This window comes from Coptis chinensis, chromosome 7 (assembly GCF_015680905.1).
Source record: "Coptis chinensis isolate HL-2020 chromosome 7, ASM1568090v1, whole genome shotgun sequence".
Classification (NCBI taxonomy): Eukaryota; Viridiplantae; Streptophyta; class Magnoliopsida; order Ranunculales; family Ranunculaceae; genus Coptis; species Coptis chinensis.
The window spans coordinates 73,883,477-73,910,700 of NC_141462.1; the positions used below are offsets into that span (position 1 = coordinate 73,883,477).

Genomic DNA, 27,224 nt, shown 5'->3' on the forward strand with positions numbered 1-27,224 from the left:
AGCAAAGGAACCCACCCCACGGGGGTGAATCAGAGTTGTAGGAAGGTAATTAAGAAGAGAAAGTTCTATCGGTGAATGGTCTTGGGGAAGAAGTTAGATCTGCTGTTCAAGAGCATCTCAGCTAGTAATGCGATGCCCAAAGGTTTCCGATGTCGTCTTGCAATTGAGGCTTCTCAACCTTTGAATTTTGTAGAGGTTGAAGAAGCTGAGAACTGAGATGCCAGGAGGGTGTTCTTTCAATTTGAATTGCTACATGAATATTCTACTTTACCCTTGCAAAAGTATCTTTGATTAAGTGTGTTTGTATTTCTTATGTACCAAAAAATATGTACTAACAGTAAAAAAAATACTAACCTTCAGTGGAAAGAATTTGGATTCCTTTGAAAGATGATGTACCAGGGAAAAACCTTCAGTCTAGGAAAAAAAAACGAACTTGCAGTAGAAGGATGATGGTGTGTGCTTCGTGAATATTGATGTGTTTTCTTAGAATTTCTTTCTGTATATTGGCGTATGGTTTCAATAGGTTTTTGTTGAATGCTTCATGAATATTGATGTCTTTATATAGATTTTAATATGACAGCAGTTGTATAGCATAAGAATTCTGTTGTTGATCCATTAATTAATTCGTATCCATATCTATTAACTAATCCATATCCATATCCATATCCAATAACTAATACATATCAATTAACTAATCCATTATAGCACGGAATAAGTTGTGCATTTTTATGGATCACAACAAAGTAAAATTATGCATTTTTTTATCGAACTTGTTCACGGGATACTCTAATGGCAACTATGGACGATTATATTACACGTATATTTTCTGAATTGCTACTTGCATTTTTTTTGTATGTTCCTTTGGTGTTTCTGTTGTGCTAGGATATTATACATTCGTTGTGTTATTGTTAGTTTCTCACCACGGTCTTATGGCTGGATTCTGAAAAATGATTCTTTGTGATCTATCACCTGCATTAGGTACATATAACTTGTGATTTTGTGAATGATTCGAGCGAACAAAACGTTTCATAATCAAGGGAATAGACCATTGAGATGTTGGAGTAAACAATGATAATTCCTATTATCAGTACATCTGACTGGCTAGCACGGAGTGTTTTTTTCTCAGTTAATATCTGAATCACTCTCTAACACTGTCTATCGTATCAATAATAAATCGGTTATAGTTCTCCTATATGAAACAACAACAAAGCCGCAGCAATCACATAGTAATTTAACATTCGAAAGATGTATGAAATTATGAAAACACAATCACATAGTTCTCCCACATAAACTTCAAATCAATTTTATTTTGGCGTCCACGTATACAGCCGCAGCAACGGGTTCGACGATATCCACTAGGACTTTTGGCGCTTTTACTTTTCCTCCATACGCTGAGATCTCGCAAGCTTGTTCTTTTTTAATTGCTAAAGAAAATTCATTAACCTACTAAAACAATATACAAACCCGAATATCAGAGCATGATCAAACCAAATATTTAAAGTTTAAAACCAACAGAATATTCTTAGCTTGTGTACCTTTGCATCAAGAGAAGGGGCATTGTGCCTAAAAAAATGAAAAAGGCCATGTCGGACTGCAACGCGAGCAAGCTTTTCAGTGTTAATAGTGGAAGCACGAAGAAGCCAGAGTTGGCCCGGATCAAGATCAGGGTATGTTGGTGCATCCGATTGCGCAGCAGCTGTTGCTAAGCGTGTCCTGCATATGTACTCCAAAATGTAAGTCAGAAAGTCCAAAAAACAAACTCAACAGTATTTTATAACCATAATTTGATTGGAATCAGACTTCAATCATTGCATTAAAAATGTTAGAAAATTAACAATATTTTCCATTGTCAAAGACAAATGCTTACTTCTTACGTCCTGGTCTACCACTTCCACTGCCGTTCCCAGGCTTTGCATTGCCATCAGAGCTCGCAATAGACACCCCAGTAGCAGCACTAGTATCCCTCTTTGTTACAATCCCCATTACCACAAACAATGAATGGATAAATAAACGTAATCATAGTAGTACTTTTTAGTCTCATTGAATCATCTAGCCAATGACCAAAGTTCATAAATGAGAAAACTACCTCGTCTACGTGCATCCACCTGTTGTATGAATGTGTAACAAATCATAACATAACATATATATTCCATTCGGAAAAACATGAATATGACCAATAATGGTAGTACAAAAATGAAACAACATATCGGAAAAAGATGGCATGACTTACATAATTGACAGTTTATTTAATGAATCGACTACCATCTCCTCCTTGACAATAAATGCATCAAAAAACCATGACATATTTTACACCCAACGGTCTTGCATTCTCACTAAACCTCACAACCTCCGTTGGACAGCCTCCCTCTGCAGCTGCTTCTGGTTTCACATTGAAAAATCCTTCCTTTGTTTCTCTTGGACTACATTCACCACTGCAAGTTTTCAGTGGTCTTACTTCCACGAAGCACCTCCCCCAGTGAGAATGCAGCCTATTTCAGGTTCTCAGGCCCATTTGGTATATCCTTCCCTACCTCCACAATCTAATCCTGCTTTGCCACATCAACCAAGGACTACTGGACCAGGCCCTAGGTTCCTCTCGCTGTCACAACCATTGTTGACTGCTCCATCCGGGCAGCCACCTTATAGACCATTAGCATCTTCTGCATGGTCTGGTTCAGCTGTACATACTCCAGCACAACCAGTTGATTTGTTTCAAAGACTTCCGTTAGTTTCACAACCTCTAATGGCATCGGTGACAGCTTCATCGAATGCACCGGGAAATATATCTAGAGGACCTTTTGGTAATGTGGTGGCTCCTGCTAGCTTTCCTTCTCGACCTTCCACTGGCCAGCTAACGAATACACCATTTAATCATACTGTTACAGACCCAATTTTTTCTTTTGTAATACATCAAAGGTCTGCATCAACTCCTACGGCCAATGCACCAGTTGGCTCTATCCCAGCATCTGTACCTTCAAGTGTGCCTCCATCCACCTTAGGACCTTTACAAACACCTTTTTTGATGATGCCACCCTCGGCTATGAACCAGTCTTCTCCTTTGGCACCTAAGCAAACAGTTAGGCCAATAGGGCCAACACCTTACCGATCAATAGTGGTTTCTGCTCTAGTTCCTTCACAACAATCGGTAAACGCGAATTCCATCTCTGGAAGCCTACCTAGTTTCACATCCTTAAAGCCACCAATGAGTAGTCCCCGAAGTATTCCACCTACAACACCAAGACCCCAACGATCGAGCTCTGGTAATTTCACTTTTCAACCTCTTGGGTCGCCTGTAGCAGTTTCTCAGACAGTTCTGAGGCCGAGTAAACAAATGTTAAAAGGTTCATCAATGCAACTAAATAGAACAGTGCAGCCTCCTTCGGGACAATCTTATCGGCCAGCTTTACAGAATTCAGAACAACAGCTTGTCATGCAAGGGTTTCCAGGTACTCAGCTGAGGAATCAGGCACTTCAATTGGGTCAGTCAAAAGATCATTGACTTGACCAAGTCACCTGATTTTGTTGTCTGGATTGACATTAAGGATAACATGTCGTCTTGATGCCACTTCTAACTATCGGTTAATTATGTTAATGTGACGTACATCACAAAAAAGTGACCCGAGATATTGAATCCATTGTGGACATGCTGGTGGGTTATGTTTATGAAAGCTCGATTGATAAACAATGTTTACTAAAAACGTTAATGAGGAAACTATACATCTCGAGACCGATCAAGTCGAAATTGAACTCTAATACATACTGCTATTTCATGTTTTTAATTAAATTATTTCTGATTCAATTGGCTTTTCGCTATTTCATTTGTAAACCCTAACAATTTGTTGGAACAAAACTAAAGCGGTAATGACCAGTCATGGGTGACTCTCTTCACTTCAACTTGTAATATTGGTAGTCATAGAGTAAATGGTCAGAAATTAAGGAAAGGAACTTCTGAACTTTTAATAAGAAGAAGAAAAGAAAAAGAGAAAAAAAAAGGAAAATGAGATGCTCAAGAACCTCTCAGTGGAGTATAGTATCTCATAGTAGAAAACAGAGAAGTTCAGAGCCAATCCAAGTCTGATTGGATGAGTTGGTGGCAGATCCGTTGAAACAGTACTGGTGGCTGCCTACATCATATCACCAAGTATGTTGCGATTACTACACCTACATACTTCAAAGGTTAAAGTACTAAAGAATTAAAGGAATAAACCAAATCAAAGCGGACCTGGTAAGCCTTAAGTGACTGATCTGCCACTTCTTTACACTCATTTCCTGCATTGAACTCTGCCAAATATCGGAAATAATCCCCTTTCCTAGACAGAAAAATATGATTTCATCAATATAAAAAAGACTGATTTCTAGAATTCTGCAAGAGATTAAGTTGCTTAACCATAAAACTGCACAAATGCTGAAAGAAGATATCCACCACCTAAAGCATATAACGACAAATCACAGGTTGGACTCAAGAATCATACAATTCGGACATGATGCAAGTAAAACTGTTTCTTTTCACACCAAGAGCTGAGCAGCAGGAAGAACAAATACTCGATAGTTTCATCATATTCCCCATGCAGGGTGGTTATGATCAACAATTCCTTTATATTGTAAAAAGTTATGTACTCTGGAAAGTCTTGACCATCCCTGACTATCATGTTCTACTATTCTTTGACGTCCCTCCACACACACAAAAACACTCCCTAACCTACCCCACCCACCTCTCACAAAAAAAATAAACGTAAATACATAGATGACTATATAATCTGCAGATATATTGTCTTGATGTTCATCATGAATCCCAGTGTGTTCACAAAATACTTTTCAACGGAGCAGCAATCTCAGTTCAGTTTACTGATGTATATATTTTCATCCTAAATTAAACAGATTCTTATCAATCAGTCAGCAACAACCCAAAAATAAAGAAACAACCAGTCGGCAGCAAATAACCAAAAATCAAGTACTAAAAGAAAATAAAGAAATTAGTAGCAAAAAATCAATCAGTCGTCAGCAAACCACAGCAGTCAATAGAAAGAAATTGAAACAATAGCATACAATGCAGCAACAAAAAAACAATGTATAATTGATTCAAGGAATGTATAAGTGATTTGGAGTAGCTTAAATTTCTGTAAGCAACTTTCCTATGCATGCCAAAAACAATATAAAAAATAAATGTAAGATTAAAAAAAAAAAAAAAAAGAAAAATCTATGTAGCATAATCAAAATATTATTTTATACTGACATTCAACCATAATCTAGCTAGCACTTCTCAAAATAGTGTCTCTGTATTTACTCTGAATTCTACTCTTGAAAAGTGTTAAGATATTAAACAGGTATTCCATGCTAAGCTCAACGGAGAACAAAGGGAATCCATGAGTACAACTACTGAATTAGGTACAGAGAAACAGTTGAATGAGGGTAAAAAGGGCTGTGTTATACAATACCGTAAGAGCGAAAAATTGGCCCGTCCATTTGTGTTGCACCAGTTGTACAGTCCCGCTACTACCCTTTCCTACTACTTTGATTACATCCATGTCTGCCAGGCACAATTGGTTGTCAGTTGGTTGTATAGGAGGTGGCTGAACACAAAAACAATCCAGAAGATGGTAAGGTCAAATGTGTAATGCAGTTACAGAAAAGAAATCAATCTCCACTTGAAAATGAGATAATCAAATTCACCTACTGGTTTTAACCAATTCTCTTCTTTTAGTAGTATATAGCATGAGACAGATAGCAATACTTAATCACAAAATTAATCCATTGTTAATATCATACTTAATCACATAAGTAATCTCTTAAGTATTTATTTGAGGTGTGCATGCTCGGTACTACTACGATTGCTCGTTAGTTCCAAAAAATCAAATTGAAAGCAGTTATATTTTTCTTTATGGAATTATGTTTTGCAGGAGAAATTTCCTATCAAACAAACAGATTAGTAATGTGTGTAACAATTGCTGTGAGGATGTTATCAAATGAGGAGTCATTGGTCACAAAGGTATTACAAAAGACAAACTCTCTTAGTAGCACATTTTGTTTTAGTTTATCAAGCACAGCAAAACCTTGATCACATAAGGAAAATGCCACAAAAATAGAAGACACACTAAACTATTACTACATGACAGTGTATAAGAAGCTGGTTACAATGACAGTGTAAGAGGTATGGTCCCGTCCAAAATCTGCTGCAGGTCTCTTCTCTCTTCCATATTGGTCTGATGTTGCTGGTTGGACCACATATTGCCACCAAGTTGGTTTATAAGAATCCAAAGAACCATCAGTCATATTTGAGGTGGAAAGGTCCATATCATCTATGGAAGCCTTTCATCTTTTATCTATTATTACAGAGTCGCATTAGCTTCTCCACCACCACATTCATCTCTTCATCTCTTTTATTTCTCATATTCTCACTTATCGCCTTCATTCTCGTCCTTACCTCCTCTCCTTTCTCTACCACCACCTGTTTAATCACCTTGGCCATCTCCCCATTCGCAAGTTTCCCGTTTCCACATTTATCTCTTTCGACTTCCACCCCTGCACCAAGCTCTACCACCAATCTAGCATTTAGAGGCTGATCAATATGCATTGGCATAGCAATTATAGGAACGCTGAGCTTCATTCCCTCCAGGATAGAACTCCATCCACAGTGACTTACAAATCCACCAATGCTAGGATGTGCAAGAATCTTCATTTGAGGAGCCCAACCGTCAGCAACCATCCCTCTCTCCCCAATTTTCTCAAAGAACCCTTTTGGTAGAGCTTCATGAAGCTTGGTTTCCTCCCCCTCGGGAAACCTTATCACCCATATGATATAAAAGTCTTGGAAGTTTTGGACATCAAGATTACTAACAATTCCATACTTCTGTCTGAAACATTCTTAAGGTTATAAATTTAGTTTAACCAGTGAAAACACGAAGATATCAATAGATGCCATAGGTCTATATAGTCAAGGGCAATGGTGTAGATACTCCACTTAATCCTGTAATTTATTCATCTTTTTAAAATTTATGTGTTTATTCTAGGCATCTGTGTGTGTGCGTGCGTGCATGAGTGCGTGTCGATAAGGCTGTGGGGCTGTGGCTGTCGGTTTGCAGTGAATTACAACTTGTAAAGCACTTAAACATTTCTGTTCAGAAAGGCCTATATAACTTTGTATAACACTAGGGTAGTCTCTACCAGTTCCTCGAGCACTCTGATAAGCAATACCTTAGAATTTGCAATAAACTTTTGACAATAAGAAAGAGCCCAATACCTTTAAACTTATATAACCAAAATCCACTGAGCATATGCTCCTATGTTGCACGGGTACGACTGAGACACGACAGGGACACTTCGGAGACACGACATTTTCAGTTAAAATGCGGAGTGTCCGACACGGTACGGCTTCAATTTTGAAGTACCTGCGCAACACAGAATTATGCTCCTATTGCACACAAACAAATGCAGAATAAACCACTTGCTATGTTAAGATTTCCCACTAAGAGCATATCTGCATATATGACTTTTACTCAAACCATTAATTCCCATTTGGATTATGGACAACAAATATGCACATATTTTGGAGGAGTAATGAGGATTTTAGTTAGGAGGGTCATCATCATGTAAGACTTCTTAACTTAATGTGAATTCTATATTATCTACCACACCTAAATTAAGCAATTCTAATTAACTTGATGATTTAATATATTTAATTAAAACTGAATACAGATACAACAACATTTGGAATAACGTAAATGTCTAATGTAAATTCTAATTTTTTGGTGTATTCAGCCGTCAAATAATCTCACGACATGTACTAATCCACAAAAAAATGTTGTAAACTCATTGCACTTATGCATTGAAATTTGAAATGCCTCAACATTCACTGCTCTCAGAAGTCTAGAGTCCAGACTTCTTTTTCTTATGGATTTGATACCCTTGCTCTAATGAAATGGAACATACTCTCTTGGGAGCTTACAAATGTAGTTCTTGAAACAGGTACAACTACAAAGTGAAATGTATCTGTCGTCCATGGCACAAAATACCGAACCACAGTCATCAATCATACTTGTTGGTAAGAACATCACACAAACTTGTTTTAACGCCTCATGGTGATAAAATTCACGATAAAGGGTCTCAAATAAAGTATGTATGTAGGCACAACTGCACAGTAAAAGTTTGAAACAACTCTCCAAAGAGTGACAAAAATACCAAAAAAAGGAACCACAGAACAATAGATGATCATGACACTAATATCGCATTGAAACAATACCAGATTATAGTAGATATATAAACCCAGAAAAGTACCTCTTCTACGAAATGACGAACTTGGTCCCTCCACAGATCAATCGAGTACACCAACTCCTTTGCCCAGGGCTCAGCTTGTTCTCCAAAACCCCACACCAAATCCATCTCTCCCGAAGCACTATCCTTGGCCAAAGGGGCAGGGTCTTCAACAGGTAACGACATACCTTGTCCTATAAAATCCACTGCCCATACTCTATATTCACGACCCAAATCCTTCAATTGCTTCTCATAATGAAAAGAACCTACACCAAAACCCGGAAGAAGGAGCACTGATGGGGCATTAACATTTTCAGACCCTGATTTTTCATAATGCACATTAAACTTCGGTTTCCATTCCCAAAAAGAGAAACAAAAAACCGTGTAGTGGGAACTGTTTAGTAGTGGGAAGAGATATGCAGACCGTTAACAACTCTAGTAGAACCGTCGGGTGCCCAGGGAGATTACCCAACAGTTGGTCAGATTATACCCGACGAACAAAATGTGTTGGGAACTTCCTATAGATAGAATCCGTCGGGTATTCTTTATGTCGTCTGTCGGGTAAACTCGTTTTTTTGGTAGTGTTAGGTCATGCAACAGCTGAAATGGTGTGGATACAGTTTATCATTCATGATTTAGATGTTTATTCTACTGATTGTCCAGTTCTATATTGTGATAATAATATTAGTTCTAAGTAATGCCCGAAGGCACTATATAGAAGTAGATTATCAGGGTTCTGCATAGATGGGGGCACTGGAGTAACAGAGAAGGCTCATGACCCCAGAAGACAGCAATCCAGAATAATGCTAAGAATTCTACGTTCTGTTCCATTACCTTGTTTTGTTATTTAACTCCAAATCCTTCTGACACTAGATATTCATGTTCTTCCTTCCCAAGAGAATCTAATTTTAAGTCATCAAATTTCCTTATATTGAAGTCTCCGCCTTGCTTGCTTACACAAACCTTATCAACTTATTCACCAAGTGAAATTCGACCCAGCCAAACTTTAGAAGAACTTTCTAAGCATCCTCTCTATTTCTCTGTTGCAATTAGCGACACGAAAGAAGACTCAACTATGGATAAGATACTAATGACTACTATGGAAGCCTTTCCCTTGTTTGTAAAAACTCTCTTTCCAAAAGAGTTAGTCCTTCCAGGAGTATCTATAATTTCTAGATTCCCCTCAAAGAAAGTCAATGTTAAGTCCCCAAAAGTGAACTAACAGAAAAAGAAACACTATATGCAAAGATGTTGCCGATGTATTGAGGAACACCAAACACCTTCTAATTTTAGGTCAATGAACAGACTAGAACAGCTTTGAAGCAACTTAGAAGTCCGTCCATATGGCTTTCAGCCTTTCGACAGCACTTCAAAGTATAACATATGCCTATCAATGAAAGGTGAAACACAACCATAGCATCTGAACGGACTGGAGGCACAACCTGAATCACTAAAGAGGAAAGATCATACCAAGAGATCTTGTATCCTACCTCTCAGATTTGTGAAAACTCAAACTAGGGAACCAAATCAGGAGAAGGAGTAGCTTAGAATTAACATTCACTTATACCATTTAGGCTTAAAATTTAAACTTATGCTTAGCGACATGTAAACACACAACATACTAACCACCTTAATCACAATAAATTCCATTGACGTTGAATTTCAAAAATAGTGTCTGTTTGGGTAGTCACGATTTCTAAGCAATGCACTGCAACTCAAGCAAGGGAAGAAAAAGCCCTTCGAGAAAAGTTTGTTCAATATGGAAATCAAGATATGCTCATTAATTCCAAATTTCAACAGGCAGTACCCGTTTCCATTTACCTAAGAGCTTCTAGGTCGGTTCTAATCTATCAATTGCAACCTTTGTGAAATGGAAACTAGATGTTCTAAAGCACTCTAATAAACAAGGCCTAACCTGGGTGAATATTGCTTTTGCTTTTGATATCCTAAGCATCATTGCTATTTCGCAAGGGACAATATTATCATTTATCAGCAATCAATACAACAACATAGAGTCATAAACTGCCAAAACAATTCCAAGATAGACGATCACAGCAGTGATATTCACTTGGCATATGTATTGTCATCTCCCTTCGCCCCAATTTATCAGGAAATATATGTAATATATCCCTCTCACATTTTACACTCTCCCTATCATGTTTACCACCCTCTCCTTTATATTTCTCCTACTTCATTTGGTAGATTTCTTGGAAAGTCAGATTTCCACTAGCTCAAATCAAACACACTCGTTAGTGTATTACAAAAGTAAAATTTTGAAATCACAATGCAATCTCAACTGGTTAAATTCAAGGATATTATGTTATAGACCTTTCTCAATGTTATACTGTAGTAGGATGAATTTCATGGTATATAACTATATGAGGGTTTACTTTTTGAAATACAAAATTAATATCTACTGTATTGATGCCTTTGTGCATCGAATGAATTCTAATCCCATGCAGAATAATCAGCCAAAACAACAATATGGGAAAGAAGTCCAAAATAAAGACAAGACCTCCACAAATAATGTACAGAGGCAAAAGATGGATGAACCAATGATCCCATGGAATGTAACTTGAGAACCAAGAAGTAGATGTTTGAATAATTTCATATATGGAACCAACATAAAAAATGAAGGGAGACCATTTGAAGCAAAACCACATCAAGATCACATTGATCTTGGGATGTCCAAAAGCATGTTTAAATGTTGACAAATGGTGCAAACTACACCTCAAGAACACTTAATATCCCCATGAAACCATTAGCTCAGGAGCACACAAGAGTGCATCAAACTCAGGCACCAAAACATACAACTACTTGACTCATAAGAATACGATAATTAAGTTTCAGCCTGCACATCAACTTTTGGCAGTGCCTAGGTTTACCCAACAAAGAAACTACTAGACTGCCAAGACCCACCAAAGCCTGAATATGCTCAATTCAACAAATCTAGAAGACCCGATCACCATTCTCTCCGCAGTGAGTCATGCAGCCAACTAAGATCCTGATACAAAAGCTCCATATAAGTAGCAACTATAGAGCACGACATTAAGTCATATGCCTCCTCGATGGCCTCCTCGAGATTATAGACTAAGTGGCCTTCTGCAAGGCTGACACTTCTTGGTATTTAGGTACACAGCTTATGCCTAGGCCTCAAGCCTTACAATGAAAACTGAACCAACTGGTTTTGAATTCGGGCCTCACATATCTAACATTGACGCACTCAACCCCTATTTTCATATATGAAGCTAGAGCCTCAATATCTTTAACGCTTCATTACGAATTTTATATATGCGACATGTTCTTCTTGATTTAAGTTTCAAGCGTAATTTTCTAGGTACAATAAGGTTTATGTCTCCATATGCCTTCTAGGCTTGCCTTCCGCTTCAAGGAGGCACTCCGCCTGAGGCTTAAAAATTATCTGTAAGTTGTAACAATGTTTACTAGGGAAAATACTTTAAATAGTATACCATAAATACAGACAATTTTATGTAGTATGTGTGTACTTACACTACAGCTTGACGATCAGCAAACTTCTTTTCAAACACACACATGCTAACATGTCCCATGTTGCAGAAATGTTTACTAGGTGCTCCACATTGTATCTAACATTTGTAGAGTTCGCTATAACTAACAAATAAATTTCAAAATACACAAAACTAAATATTTACTAACATTGTAACATATTAAGAAGGCAATACCGCTGTCCAGCTCCTTGAGAGGTAAAATATCAGATTCTTCTTCTATTGTCCATGCGTGCTTTCTTGATTCCATGCTCTGATTCTTGACGACCACTACTCTGTATCTTATGAAGCTTCCCCCTAACAAAGTTGACAGTATTGTTCATGGACGAGGATGTAAAATAATCGTCATTGGATGACACTCTAGTGATTAAAAGGTCTTCACCCTCCCTTTTATTATTATTAATCTCTGCCCGTGATGGTTTATTTAGTCTAGCTAGAACTTCCCTTCTCCTACATTCCAATTTCTCCTTTGTGTCAATAAGGGTCTCGAAATTTGAAGCATATGACACATGTAACTTATTCCCAAGAAACACAAACTCATTCAATTTTCTCTTTGCAAATCTTGCATTGTTGACCAGAAAAAACTTTATCCAAGACACATCCAGAAATGGCTCACACTCCTCTTCGTCCATTGGTTTACATTCTTCTATCTCTCCATATGATTCCAACAATTTTAACACCTCATCTCCACATCCTAACGACGGCACGTTTTTAACGATCAGATATTTTGATTCGTCACAAACTGTGTACACCCTATTAATTCTAAGTGTTCAGATAAACTCCAGAGCCTTGATTTTGGGCGAGATGTTGGAGAATTGGATAATCAACAAACAACCAAAGTTCAAGGAATAAAAGGCCGAGAGAGAAATCAGTATGGGTGACTAATCAGTATGGTCTGATTTCCTTGTAAGCATATAAAAAATAATTCGTTTGTGTGTTTCTCCATTTCCAAAATAATCTTGTAAGCATATTCATGCATATTATTAGATTTAAAATCGTTAAATTCCAAAATGGGGTAAAGGTCCAATAAAAAAAACCCAATCCAATAAATTAAGTGGAAAGAATTCGGATATCAGAATTCCAATAAATTTGAGTCAAAACGACCTAAAATGATATCTTTTCCATCCTCAGAAGGTCAAGTTGCACCTCTCACTTGTCTGATATCACAGATAAGCGCACAATATATACTCCATCATTTTTAGCTTGAATGCCAATTTCTAGACTATAATCTCAGAGATAGAGAACAAAGCCAAGACTAACCTCTGGTTATGTATGACTTGTTGGGTGGTTATTTCCTAATGATCAAATACCAAGAAATGAGAAAACAGCAGAAACTTGTTCTTCTTCACAGGGGTTATATAAAGAACAGATTTGGTATATAAAGGGTATCTTGTAAGATATTAAATAACCAATAGCCTAAAACACGTAGAAGGTAAAAACAACATACTTGTTCATGAAGCACAACATCTTGAGCAACCTTCTCAATATCAATTTCTTTTGCTCCATGCAACCTCGAGTAGCCAACACTCATATTTATCAGCATTAGCTTGGTTAATTTTGTCTGAGATCCAAAGTGTCGATCAAAGAAAATGCACACCTTGGAGAGGTGGACTCAATTCTTAATCTGGAGACTCAAAGAATTAAAAGGCGAAAGTTTTGGGGTTTTGGAACTTGGATTGAGAGGAGGAATATGTGGATTAACTTTTTCTACCAAAAATACAACTTGGATTTGAGATGAGGAGAAGATGTACCAAAAAAATGAATTGAGAGGAAGAAGACCAAAACAGATTGTTAACTTTGAGACTGTTTGGGCATGATATTGTAATTAGATGTGTTTTTTTTTTTTTTTATAGAGTTTGGGGTTTTCGGAGTGGATGGCGTGAAATTGAATCGTGGGTTTTTCCAGATATCTATCGCCAAGTTTTTTTTAAAGTTTGGGATTAGATTCGGGCACAAAAAAAGTAGATGGATTTTTTTATCTCTCCCTATTTTATCGTAATTAGTTTTGCCCACGTGGACACTCTCAAAACTCTCCCTCAATTGATGAGGGGAGAGCTATAATATATATATATATATATATATATATATATATATATATATAAAGATTATTTTTTTTCAATTTGGTGACTCTGTCTGTTAATTCAAACTCTAATCTTTCTAAAAGAGTCAAATATTTTCTAATTTGAACTTAATTGTCGACGTAATTTGAACTTTCAATTTTGGTTCATTTTTTTTTTTGCAAAAATCAAACAAACTGTTGATCGAAGGTGGCATCGTCAAGCTCTGTGAAGCTTTGTTGGTGTGGACATCCATCCATATTAAATATGTCTAAGTCGAAAAAAAAATCCTAATAAATTGTATTATGCTTGCAAGACTCATCGGTGTAGTTTTTTTGAATGGTTGAAGGAGCCATCGATACTAAAGATGAGGAATGAGGAATGAGGAATCATTGAACAAGTTATCATTGGAAATGACCATTGAACTTGAGCGAGAATGCAAGAAAATGCTTGAAACTAAAGTGAAAGAGATGGAGAATAAGGTAGAGAAAAATAAAGATATTTTGAGGAAGAAGAACTTATTGATCATCCTACTTAGCTTGTTATTTGTTTGATTTGTTGTCGGCTTTAAATTTGGTTCTTTAAATTTCAGTTTGATGTATTGTTATTAAACTGCAATAAAATGAAGAAAATGGATTTAAATAATGACTACTCATTGTTATTGATTCAACATCGACTTCAAACATACTCTAGACACACTGACTTCAAACATATTTCAACACAACTTCAAACATTACTAAGAAATAGGGCACAAAGACATAAAATAACAAAACAACCAATTTAAATCCATTTTCTTCTTCAATTCTTTGGTGGATGGTTGGTGGTGGATGTCTACACAACCTCCCCATTAGCTTTCATCTTCTTCTTCAGTTCTTGAGCCAAGTAAGCCATCATCATCCTAATAGTGAAATTTTCATTACCCTCTTGCGCAATGAATTCCCACAAAATCTTTAAATATTCTTCATTGAAATTATGATATCCTTCAATATTTTGTTCCATCTTCATTATAATTCCATATCGATTCATCAAGAAGTTTATCACTTTCTTCTGCCATGATTGAGAGAAAGAACTTGAGAGAGATGGAATTTGGAGTGAGGAAGAATTGGTCCTGGGGAGTGCTTATTAAGGGCACAATTCCAACACAAAAAGTGCACAATTCCAATACTTAGAATTGACAACATTTGGCTTATTAAGGGCACGGGTTGCATTTGTAGATTGATCAAAGACCTTGCATTGTGACAAACCACTAACTATTCTCTTTTGACAAAACAATAACTTGCAGACAAGGAAGTGACAAAAAATAAGGTCTGACATAGCAAACATACAGAGCAAAATAAGTGAAGACTGACATAGGTAGTTTTTTTCGTATTGAGGATAACAACATAGTACCAAATACATATGGATTGACAAACAATGTATCCCCAAACCAAAATATGAAAATGATCCAAAATACATGCCTAAATACAGAGTCAGGACATAGGATCATTTTTTCCTAGTTGCAGTCTTCTTGCAAGATTTCTTGGCACCTACTACATTCTCTCTTGAGTTATTTGAGGTTATTACACCACCATTTATTAGAAAATCCACATTTGAAAGCCTTGGAGATTGCAAATTTCCAGCAGTTGCATTATTCCTACCAGCTGCAGGTCTTGTGCTTGGAGCAGATCTTGTGCTTGCCACAGGTATTGTGCTCCTTGTTAGCAATTCGGAATACGGGAGTTATTCGGTACAGGAATAATTCGAGTTTTATTCATTTACATGTTAGAAACATTCGGTCAACAATTCGGTCAAAAATTCGCAATACGTTAATAATACGTAGTATGTTTTATACGAGTATTAAACGTTTTGAAATAAAAATTCGGATATCAAAAATTTGGTACACTTAAAGAGAAATTATAATATATATTTGTCAATATAATTAAAATGTTCCAATAATTTTACTCAACTTTTTATAATTTTACTCTAACTATATATTATAATGTTCTACTTATAATTTTACTTATAACTATATATTATAACTAGAGTAAAATATTTTACTTATTACAAATATATAATTAGAGTAAAATGTTATACTTATTATAATGTTCCATTGATTTTACTCTAGTACAATTATAATATATATTTGTCAATATGTCTCTCTCTTCTATATTTACATCTCTTTTAGAATGTAGATTTGTAAATTATATCGGAAAATAAGAATTAAAAACAACACATTCATGTCTTTATGTTAGTTTACTCGATCATTTGATCTGCAAAAAGAAAAAATCATGTCTTTCATAGATAAACAAAAGCTTTTAAGTCATGGTCAATCTCATATCTTTTTTCTCCTATATTGTTTGTTTCTTATTTTTTTTGTTTCTTTATGCTACTCATCCTTACAAGAATTTGGTTTTCAATTTTTTTTTTATATGAAGTATTTTTTAAATGAATTTTTGAATAATTCGGTAATTCGTGTTTTATACGTTCATAGTGAAAAAACACGTGAATTATTCTAAATTATTGAAAGGTTCAGAAGTATTAAACGTTTAGGCCTTCAAAAATTCGATTTGTGAATTATACGCTAATTATTCGGAGTATTGCTAACAAAGCTTGTGCTTGGAGCAACCCTTGTGGTTTGAGTAGCTCTTTTGGTTGGAGCAGCCCTTGTGCTTGGAGCATGTCTTGTGCTTGGCCGGAGCAGCCCTTGTGCTTGGAGTAACTCTTCTAATTGGTTGGAGTTGCTCTTGTGCTTGGAGTAGCTCTTTAGGTAGGAGCAGCTCTTGTGCTTGGAGCATTCCAAGCTGGTTTGTTGGTAACCCTATTTGATATTGATGATTGTTGACTTCCGATTGCTTGTTTTGAGAATTGTCTTCCATAATCACAAGGGTAGACTCCATAACCTTGGGGCACTTTCTCCCTTCTAGCTGAGGGATCCACTCCATCTAACTAATATAATAAAGTTAACAAATACATTATAGTACATATATAGACATAAAAGAAATGACATACATGTTTATGACATTACAACACTACACATTCACCTGTTCTTGTCTTGGAATCACATTGGAAGCACCATTTACTGGCATATTGAATACACCACTTACATGCACACTAGAAGCACCCCTTACAAGTTCTTTATGTCTTCTTTTGGAAGGTACATTCACTCTTGTACTGGTCAACCCAACTGGCACATTGTGCATAACTGCTTCATCAATATTGGAAGCACTGGTTGGTATATTGTCCATACCTTGGTCATTTTTCTAACACATCCAAACAAAATAAAAAATAAAATAAATAAAATAACTTGTGCCAATACAATAAAAGTCTTTAATAGTTATATTTTATAAAGTGGAAAATTTTACTACTTACATTGCTGACTGGCCTCTGAGAACAAGTTTTCTTGTTATGACCAACTGTGTTGTATATTGTACACCTCATTCTCCTTCCAACTCTAGAAACATGAGTTGTTGTCTTCTCAGCTTCATGTGACTCTTTTCTCCTTTGCTTTTTTGGTCTACCAAATATTATTCTATTTATAGGAGGCAAAAATATAGCCAGTTTGGGTCTTGGCCACATTCTTTCTCCATTAAGAGGTTGCATGTATGTATCATATGCTCTTTGCAAAGTCTCCAAGAAGTAACATGGATTAACATACTTGTCTGGATAATCAGTAATATAATATATTGCACTAACTGCATGGCAACATGGAATACCACTTAAACCCCACATTTTGCAAAAACAACACCTATTTCTTAAATCAACAACATACCTATCCAAACCAAACTTGAGTTCGAATTTGTAATCACCAACATAATATGTTGCCCGCTTGTGGTGCTCCACCTTATTCTTCTCTAGTTTTCTCTTGCCTTTCGAGTCAACTTGTCATGGCATTGGCTCATTGCCTTTCTCTTTTTATTATTATTATTTTTTCTATCCTACCCATCAAATAGATTATAATGTCCTCAAGCATATGAATAATGGGTTTAACTCTTGCCTCAATAATAACACCATTAATAAACACACTCATAGATGTTGTTCTCAACAGTTTCACAAGATGAGGATGCAAGAAAAAAAGCTCTAGACCACCTATGAGGCCCCTCCTTCATCAGATAAGCATTCCCTAGTGGACATATACTCTCCATTTCATCCATGGCAATGTTAAACTCCTCTTGAGTTCCACATTTAGAAGCTTTCGGCCTAAAACATGCTCCTCAACTGAGCCCCTCTAAAGTTAATTCTTCCTAAAGTTTGCATATATGTGCCTGACACAACATCTATGTTTAGCCATTGCAGCAACTGTTCAATAACATGGACCAACCCTTTCTGATGATCTGTAATTAGTGTAATCCTTGCACCTTGAATTATGTCCAAGTCATTCATCAACAATTGTATAGACCAAGACCAAGAATCTATGGTCTCCCCCTCAACTACTACCAAAGCAATTGGGTACATTTGATTGTTTCCATCCCTCCCAACTGCAGCCAAAGTTCACCTTTACAAAAACCCTTGAGAAAACAATCGTCTAACCCAATGACTGACCTACACCCCCTTAACCACCCTTTCTTTAATGCCTTAATACGCACATACATTCTTAGAAAATGAGCTTGCATTGAAGGACCAGGATTGTCAACCTCAATATGCACTTCATTGTTAGCATTTGTTTGCATATTAGAAGAAGGATTGTGAGCTTCAATTTTGACACTTAAACCACGATTGGACCTCAATATCTCATAGGGCATAGTACCATACATTGCTATAATGTTCTTATAACATTTTATCAACTTCTCCTAATGAAATTCTCTGCCCTATAACACTAGGTCAAAATGACATGCAAGTGGTATTTCTCTTTGACATCATCCCTAAAATCTCTCAACCTCCACATATGATTATTAATTATCTTATCATGATATATACCATTAAGAAATTTTGCATTTGCAACCCTGATATGGAATACCCTAACACACTTGTGCTTATCAACCAAGGTCTTTATCTGCCAGACGTCTTCTCCTTGCATTTTGCTTCCTCACACTCTCCAAGGGAACCCATCAGCACAGTTGGCATGTATAAATTTCTTTGTATTCATTGTAAAATGAATGGGAAACCCTTTACTAACTGCTAAAGCTTTTAAACAATCCTTCAATTCATTTTTATTTGCAAATCTCATGCCTACAACTGGTAACACCTTGAACATATCATTCTTCAAATTATAGACAGGGTAACTTGGTTGCTTTCTCACCACTCTGCTAGCATCATCCTCATAACTAGACTCAGTATTAGGACTAATGTACTCAAGATAGTTGGGAATATCACTATCATATACCCTATTTCTAAGATTTCTTGAGGTTTAGAACTTGTTTGAGTTTGAGCTTGAGGTTTAGATGATGGTGGAGGTTGAGATGATGGTAGAGGTTCAGAAGCTGGTGGAGTTTGAAGGGTAGGTTCAAATGAAGGTTCACATGGTGGCTCTAGACTAGTTTGGGATATGGGTGCCACTTCCTGACTAACATTTTGCTTTGACATACTTCATTTTCCTAACTCTCACTTCTATTAACTCCTCATCATTATCAGTTAAATGATCCAAACTAGCAGCGACCATCACTCTCACTTTCATTTTCCTCAGCTGCCACAAATTTATAAGCTGCCCTTTGATCATCCAAATCCTTAGTATCACTATCGCCTTCCTTACTATAACAATCACCATGAATATGAGTCTGAGAAGGTTTGACTTGCAGTGTATCAATAAAAAAGGGATCACCCTCAACACCATGCTCATGAAAAATTGAAGCAACTCCATAATCTAATGTGTCTTCCACCATCTGACATGTTGAAACTTCATCATATAATGTTCTTAAACCACCCTCTAATGAACTACCAGGTAATAGATAATACATTTTAGTGCATCTTTGTATACCTAACACCTTGATCTTATCAACTAACTCAAAATATGACACCACTTCAAGTTTAATATCAAAGAAATAGTTTGCTAGCCCTCCACTATATGTAAGCTCAGGAATTTTCTCAAACTTGCCATAGAAATTCAATTCAATAACATACTTGCTCATTGACAGGCAAAAAATGTTCATAATAAACAACAATATTATAAACAATGAACAAAAATATTATAAACAATTAATGAACAACAATGCAATAAAAAACAGTATATTAAACAATAAAAAACATAGCAATCAATAAACACCAAGTCATAAATACAATATAATATTTCATAATGCTCCCACAAAAGAAACTACATCGCAATTTAATAATTTATTATCAAACCATAAAAAAAAAAAAAAAAAGTTTTGGCAATGGCAAAGTAGCAAAAGTATCATTATTTTAACAAATTAACATAAAACACCAACATTATTTTAACAAATATGTGCCTCAACCCTAGATTATTGTCTTAATTTCACATTTGTTATCATAAAATATCAAAATGACAAAGTAAACTTACTTGTCGATTATCACGATTTGTACTTTGTTCAATGTTTCCTTCTCGGTTAACCTTCCTTCTTTACATGCTTCGTTATCGATTTCTAGATTCCCCACTTTCAATTCCCAGTTTTAGTTTCACAATTTCACAATTTCACGATTTTAGTTTTAGTTTGTTGTTAACCCTATCTTTATTTTCTCAGACAACACTTATTGTTTTTTGTTGTTGTTTTTGGATCTGTTAACTTTAGAAAATGCAACAAGACCACGCGTTCAAATCTTTACGGTTCAATTAAGATACGTGGTCAAATCTGGGCTCGGTTCGTTGGAGTACACACAGTTTGCTAAGTAATGACACGTAATTATCGAAAGAAGAAGAAAAAAATGCCACATCAGAAAATATTTGACTATGTTAGAAAGATTAGAATCCGAATTAACAGAGTCACCAAATTGAAACTATATATATATATATATATATATATATATATATATATATATATATATATATATATATATATATAAAACTCAACTCTTAAAAGGACCATAAATAAGGACCAAATCTAAAACAACCCACAACTTCACATACAAAATGATTTAAAACCTAATCTTTTGTGCATATGATATACTAACCATAAAGAACATTTGTACAAAAATTCAACTTGTTTGATATCCTTTAACTTAGATAAAAATTGTTGTCAACTTTTGAAAAAATATCTAACGGTCCAGAAATATTTAGTTTTTGCAATCATCTTTTGCCAATATTAAAAATTGTCAAACAAGTTGAATTTTTGTAGAGATATTATTTGTGGTTAGTAGATCATATGCACAAAAGATTAGGTTTTAAATAATTTTGTAGGTGAAATTGTGGGTTATTTTAGATTTGGTCCTTATTTAAGGTCCTTTTAGGAGCATATATATATATACTAGAATTTAACCCGTGGCTACGCCACTCGAGTCATTATGGGTAAATTTAGAAAAATAAAATCGTGTTAATTTATTATTTTAACCCCAATTTTATTGGAAAAAAATCAAGAGTGTTTTCATTATTTTTTTACATTTAAATTGAACTTTTGTGCATCATACATACTCAATTTCACACGACAATATGTCCATAAAAGTTATGCACCCACAAGTGCTTCAAATCCCATGAGTAAATATGCCTTACGCTAACAAAACCTAAATAGCTGTCAAGTCCCTTTATAAGAATTAGAAAAATAAATAAAAGTCAATAGCAAACTCCTGTAATCCAAGGTATATATTGCTATCAATAATAACCTAAATCTCAAGGGTTATACAAACATTGTTGTAGCACTATTAGGCTCTTAGTGAGAACTTGTCGCACATGTGTATACTTAGAGTGAATATTGAAGCATACCCCATCCACGTTGTTAAGCAAGCAAATGCAATTTTCACCAATGACAATCTTCTTTAGAGAAATTTTGTGGGTCTTTTGGCTTACTTGTTTTTAATCTTGCTAAATACATAGCGAGATTAGCTTATTCATGAGCACATAATTATCATCATCAATAGTTTTGCAGATAGTCCTGCGGTAGAACATGCTTGGATCAAACAACTAAAATCCCAAATTGATATAAAATGTTTCCTGCTAAAGGACATGTCTGCAAGTCTGCAATCTAATGGACTGCCAAATGAAATGTCAACAGGCAACAACAAAAGCAGTAACTAATATGAACTGCTGAAGTAACAAAAAGTTCTCAAGTTTTCTTGATTTTGTCAACATCAAAAGTTCGAAGACAGTAGCTAAATGAATTCAATGCATCTAATTAATCACGTCCATTGCACAATTACTACAAAATTGCTTAAGAGATTATATATAAGATGCACTGCAAATTATGCCATTACATTGAACAAACAAAGATATTTCAAATGACCAATATATAGCCCATGGAACTTCAAATAGGCCCAATTAAAACATGGCTATTGTAAACAAATTTATAAGTTTGCTACTCAAAGATACTACTGTACTGGGAATAGTTTGATTTGCCACTCAAAGATACCACTGGGAATAGGTTTTCTACTCAAATGAACTTCCAAAATTTGCTCTTAATGCCTATAATACCCAATTTGCAAACTTCAATGGGTGGGGAATATGTCAGTTGCCAAAATATTGTTGTCTTTATTTCTTTCGTTAGATAGTTCCTGCATAAATATAATAATAGTGAAAGTCATAGATCCATTAATAAGTAAAAACAAAATGGATCCTTGCTAAATCCAGCATATATGCAACCAACACTACTACGTAAGAAACTAAAGACAGCCCACAACCAATGCTCAAGACAACATGGAGCAGTTTAGTAGCTAGCTAGTAAGAAGTGAGCCAAATTGACAATGAAATCTGAACTTCTATAGCCACTTCTTGCAACTAAATCTTAATCACAAAGCCATAGCCAACCTTTCACAATGCAATGATGAAAATATAATATTTTGTCAATCCAGCTATGTTCGTTAGATAATCCAAGGATATAAACCATTAACTTCCAAACTTCTGACCTAAATATGCAACTTAATTGTATATGATGAAGATGGTGCTTTCTTGCCTACCTTTATCTACTTGTTCCGATCTTAGGGTAAGGTAGTCTTCATGTACTGTGTCACATTCTCAAAATGTTGGTTTCAATTCAACCCACAATCATTTGTACCTGGATTTAACATAATTAATAACTGTCAAATGATAACTAAATTCATATACTGTGAGGTACGGTTATGAAGTCCTAATAAGTGCACACAAAGTCATAGTACAAAGAGGTCGAAAACTTCCAAGAAACTACAACCTTAATATAAAAATTTATCGAAACTAAAATATCATATTAGAAATTATTAGGATTCAAAAATCTGATAAGAAGAGAGGATACTGATCCTTGATACTCGAGTGATGATATCATAATAAGTAGAAGTTCTACTTGTTCCTTGACTTATACTCTTTTGGTTGTTGTTGCATCCTTGACCATGCGCTTATGCAACACAATAAATATGGGAAATAAGTCTAGCACAAATATTTGGGATGGGAAAACGATACATTCTTCTGCATTTAGTCTCCCACTCAACACGTCTTTACAACTGCAAAATGCACAAAATGAAGCATACATCTACAGACAAATAAGATATAGCTTTTCAAATATAAATAGTAAAAAATAACTTTTCCACTAACTTACTTGCTTCCATTATAGCTAATTCTTCACTCTTACATTTTCTTGTAACTCAGACACGTTCTCAGTCATGTTGACTGAAAAAGTTCTCATTCAACAATACGTAAACCTTCCATTGATTAGTTCAATCTTGCAAAATAAGCGTTGAAGTCTCTACACTTTGTACATACCGAAATGAATGTATATTCTTTGTTATTCTGTGTATAGAAATAAACTTGAACAATTAGAAGGAAATGACGTTAAAATGTACTTTCCTTCACAACTGTCGTTTAATCCAGAGGAATCTTATTCAATAGAAAAGATTTATTCACGTATCAATGGATTTTGCCGAAATCCCATCCCGCCGAAATCCAAATTGAGTGTTAAAGGCATAGTTTTCATTACGCCCATAAAACTATGCACTGAACCACCACTGTGTAAACTAAATACAAATTAATATTACCTGTTGAAGAAGAGACTTAGAGTGGTGGAGAGAGCATGATGTAGTGGAGAGAACCGAGATAGATAAATCATATTACGAATTCTTACTAAAGAGAAGAAGATAGTATTGAAGAAGGTTACTGGAAAAACAGTGTGGAAAAAGCAACAAAACTCACTGACAACGAAGTAATGAAATTTTTTTTACCTTAAATTGAGGATTGTGCACGTCGGGAGAGCCTTGCACTCAAACGTGACCGGGTGAGAAGAAGGGTGTTACCTTACTGGTTAGGAAGAAGAAAGAGTTGTAAGGTATCTTCGTGAGGAAGAGGAAAGAGTGAAAGACGTAGTTTTTTTTTTTTTTTTTTTTTTTTTTTTTTTTTATTTTTTAACTAAAAGTGATTTGTTTATTGGTAACTAAAAGTGATTTGAAGAAAAAAAAAAAAAGATTGGCCCAGGATTCTTATTTCCTAATTTCGTGGGTATTAGTAAGTGTTATAATTATCGTTAGATCATCCCAAAACTAAAAGTGATTTGTTTATTGGTAGCTAAAAGTGATTTGAAAGAAAAAGATAGTTTGTCCCGATAAAGGATTCTTGTTCTTATTTCCTAATTTTGTGGGTATTAGTAAGTGTTATAATTACTGTTAGATCATCCCAAAACTACTTTCTCTATAACCGCTTGATATAAATACATAAAAAACCAAGCAACTTTATTATATAGAAATACTCTCTGAAGAGTTTGTCAATAAGAAGGCTTTGAGGATTAATATCATCAGTACTTTAGAATTTAGATAACTTTAGATTTTTTTTTTATTATTATTATTTTCTTTCGGTAACTAAAAGTGATTTGAAGAAAAAAAAAATATTGGCCCAGGATTCTTATTTCCTTATTTCGTGGATATTAGTAAGTGTTATAATTACCGTTAGATCATCCCAAAACTAAAAGTGATTTGTTTACTGGTAGTTAAAAGTGATTTGAAGGAAAAAGAGATATTAGCTCGATGAAGGATTCTTATTCTTATTTCTTAATTTTGTAAGTATTAATAAGTGTTATAATTACCATTAGATCATCCCAAAACTGCTTTCTCTCTGACCGCTTAATATAAATACATAAAAAATCAAACTACTTTATCATATAGAAATACTCTCCGAAGAGTTTGTCGATAAGAAGGCTACGAAGATTAATATCATCAGTACGTTAGAATTTAGATAATTTTAGATTTATTTTTTATTTTAGATTTATTTTTTATTTTTTTTTATTTTTTTATTTTTTTTTCGGTCGGTAACTAAAAGTGATTTGAAGAAAAAAAAAATAGATTGCCCAGGATTCTTATTTCCCAATTTCGTGGGTATTAGTTGGATCATCCCAAAAACTAAAAGTGATTTGCTTATTGGTAGCTAAAAGTGATTTGAAGGAAAAATAGTCGATGAAGGATTCTTATTCTTATTTCCTAATTTTGTGGGTATTAGTAAGTGTTATAATTACTGTTAGATGCTTTATTATATAGAAATACTCTCCGAAGAGTTTGTCGATAAGAAGGCTATAAGGATTAATATCATCAGTACGTTAGAATTTATATAATTTTAGATAAATTTAGATAAGTTATTTAGATAAGTTTCATAAATTAAGAGTTTGTCGATAAGAAGGCTATGAGGATTAATATCATCAGTACGTTAGAATTTAGATAAGTTAGATAAGTTATTTAGATAAGTTTCATAAATTCTAGATAAGTTAGTAGTAATTTCTTTGAGTACGTTTTCATAAAGATTGTTTCCTAATTTGAATCAACTTACTCTTTAATCGTGCCGGTCTACCGTCAGATGTACTGACTGTATTAACTATTAGCCATCCGATGTAGGCTTCACACAAAGCGCTTAAAGACCAAGCTGTTTTATTTGAAGAAAAAAAATAGATTGGCCCAGAATTCTTATTTCCTAATTTCGTGGGTATTAGTTAGATCATCCCAAAACTAAAAGTGATTTGTTTATTGATAGCTAAAAGTGATTTGAAGGAAAAATAGAGATTAGCTCGATGAAGGATTCTTATTCTTATTTCCTAATTTTGTGGGTATTAGTAAGTGTTATAATTACTGTTAGATGATTTATTATATAGAAATACTCTCCGAAGAGTTTGTCGATAAGAATGCTATAAGGATTAATATCATCAGTACGTTAGAATTTATATAACTTTAGATAAATTTAGATAAGTTAGATAAGTTATTTAGATAAGTTTTATAAATTAAGAGTTTGTCGATAAGAAGGCTATGAAGATTAATATCATTAGTACGTTAGAATTTAGATAAATTTAGATAAGTTAGATAAGTTATTTAGATAAGTTTCATAATTTCTAGATAAGTTAGTAGTAATTTCTTTGAGTACGCTTTCATAAAGATTGTTTCCTAATTGGAATCAACTTACTCTTTAATCGTGCCGGTCTACCGTCAGATGTACTGATTGTATTAACTATTAGCCATCCGATGTAGGCTTCACACAAAGCGCTTAAAGACCAAACTATTTTATTATATATACTAGAGTTTAACCCGTGGCTACGACACTCTGCTTTTATAAAAGTGCATTAAACATTATTTTTACACTATTCAATTTCATGTTAAATAACTATTTTAAGCATATATAATCCTCAACACTTCCTTATGCAAAAATGAGATTTTTTAAGGCGAGCAATCCCATTGCATTTACAATCAGAAATTAAAAACTAAAAATGTTGCAATATTGAATTCTTTATGTGAATGTGGCTTAAGGTACCCATTGCCTTTCAACGGTCATCATTATTGTATAACAAACTACAACAACCTTAGAACTCATGTGCAACTTGTGTAGCATTCACGATGAAAATAGATATAAAAGTTAGCAGCAATATTAGATGCAAAAAATATTGTGCTTTAAACCTAATATAATCATAATGCACCTTAAGCTCAAACAAAAGTAATATATCCTAAAATGTTGCCCACTGCTCCTTATGGCAATACAACAAATCACTGCACCTTAGTGACTAAGCTTGTAGCAATACAACAAATCACTAACTAAGGTCCTTTCTCACTCAATCTGGCATAACACCAACACTAAATGTATAGTGAGGCACACCAATATATAAATTTACAGATCCATCAAAAGAGGTAAAAAACAGATGAGTTTACATTTAGTATAAAATTGGCCTTTTAGTAAAAAACTGATGTGCATTAAGTTTGTACCGAAGATGAGTTATAGATGAGTTAAAGTTGTCTAAGAATTCAAATCTAGTAATAAACTAATACTTTTTAATCCATCTGGTGCAGCCCTTCTAAATGATCTTTTTATGTTTTCCTTGTTTCCACACCTTATATGAAGTTCTCATAGTAGTTGGGTCTTGGTTTTCTGGGGCTATATCTAATTTACAAAGGGCTA

The 27,224-nt window shown here is 34.7% G+C and overlaps 1 protein-coding gene across 13 annotated transcripts; it reads right to left on the reverse strand.

The window, feature by feature from the left end:
- Window positions 1-1,054: 1,054 nt before the first annotated feature.
- LOC147488818 (ribonuclease 3-like protein 2) lies at window positions 1,055-13,749 on the reverse strand. Of its 13 annotated transcripts, none has more exons than XR_015200881.1 (10): window positions 13,219-13,746; window positions 13,032-13,066; window positions 11,949-12,068; window positions 8,272-8,513; window positions 5,436-5,570; window positions 4,223-4,310; window positions 2,231-4,124; window positions 1,868-1,965; window positions 1,536-1,713; window positions 1,055-1,443 (listed from the first exon to the last, which is right to left on the reverse strand). XR_015200881.1 is itself a non-coding variant. In XM_086570247.1 (5 exons), exons 1-5 carry the CDS (start codon window positions 2,302-2,304, stop codon window positions 1,294-1,296), a joined length of 519 nt encoding a protein of 172 aa, XP_086426373.1. In that variant the 5' UTR covers window positions 2,305-2,484; the 3' UTR covers window positions 1,055-1,293. The 13 variants fall into 13 exon arrangements, 2 of the variants coding, with proteins under 2 accessions (XP_086426373.1, XP_086426375.1); XR_015200883.1 differs by having other exon boundaries at window positions 1,055-1,446; XR_015200878.1 differs by having other exon boundaries at window positions 1,868-2,105.
- Between the last annotated feature and the right edge of the window lie 13,475 nt (window positions 13,750-27,224).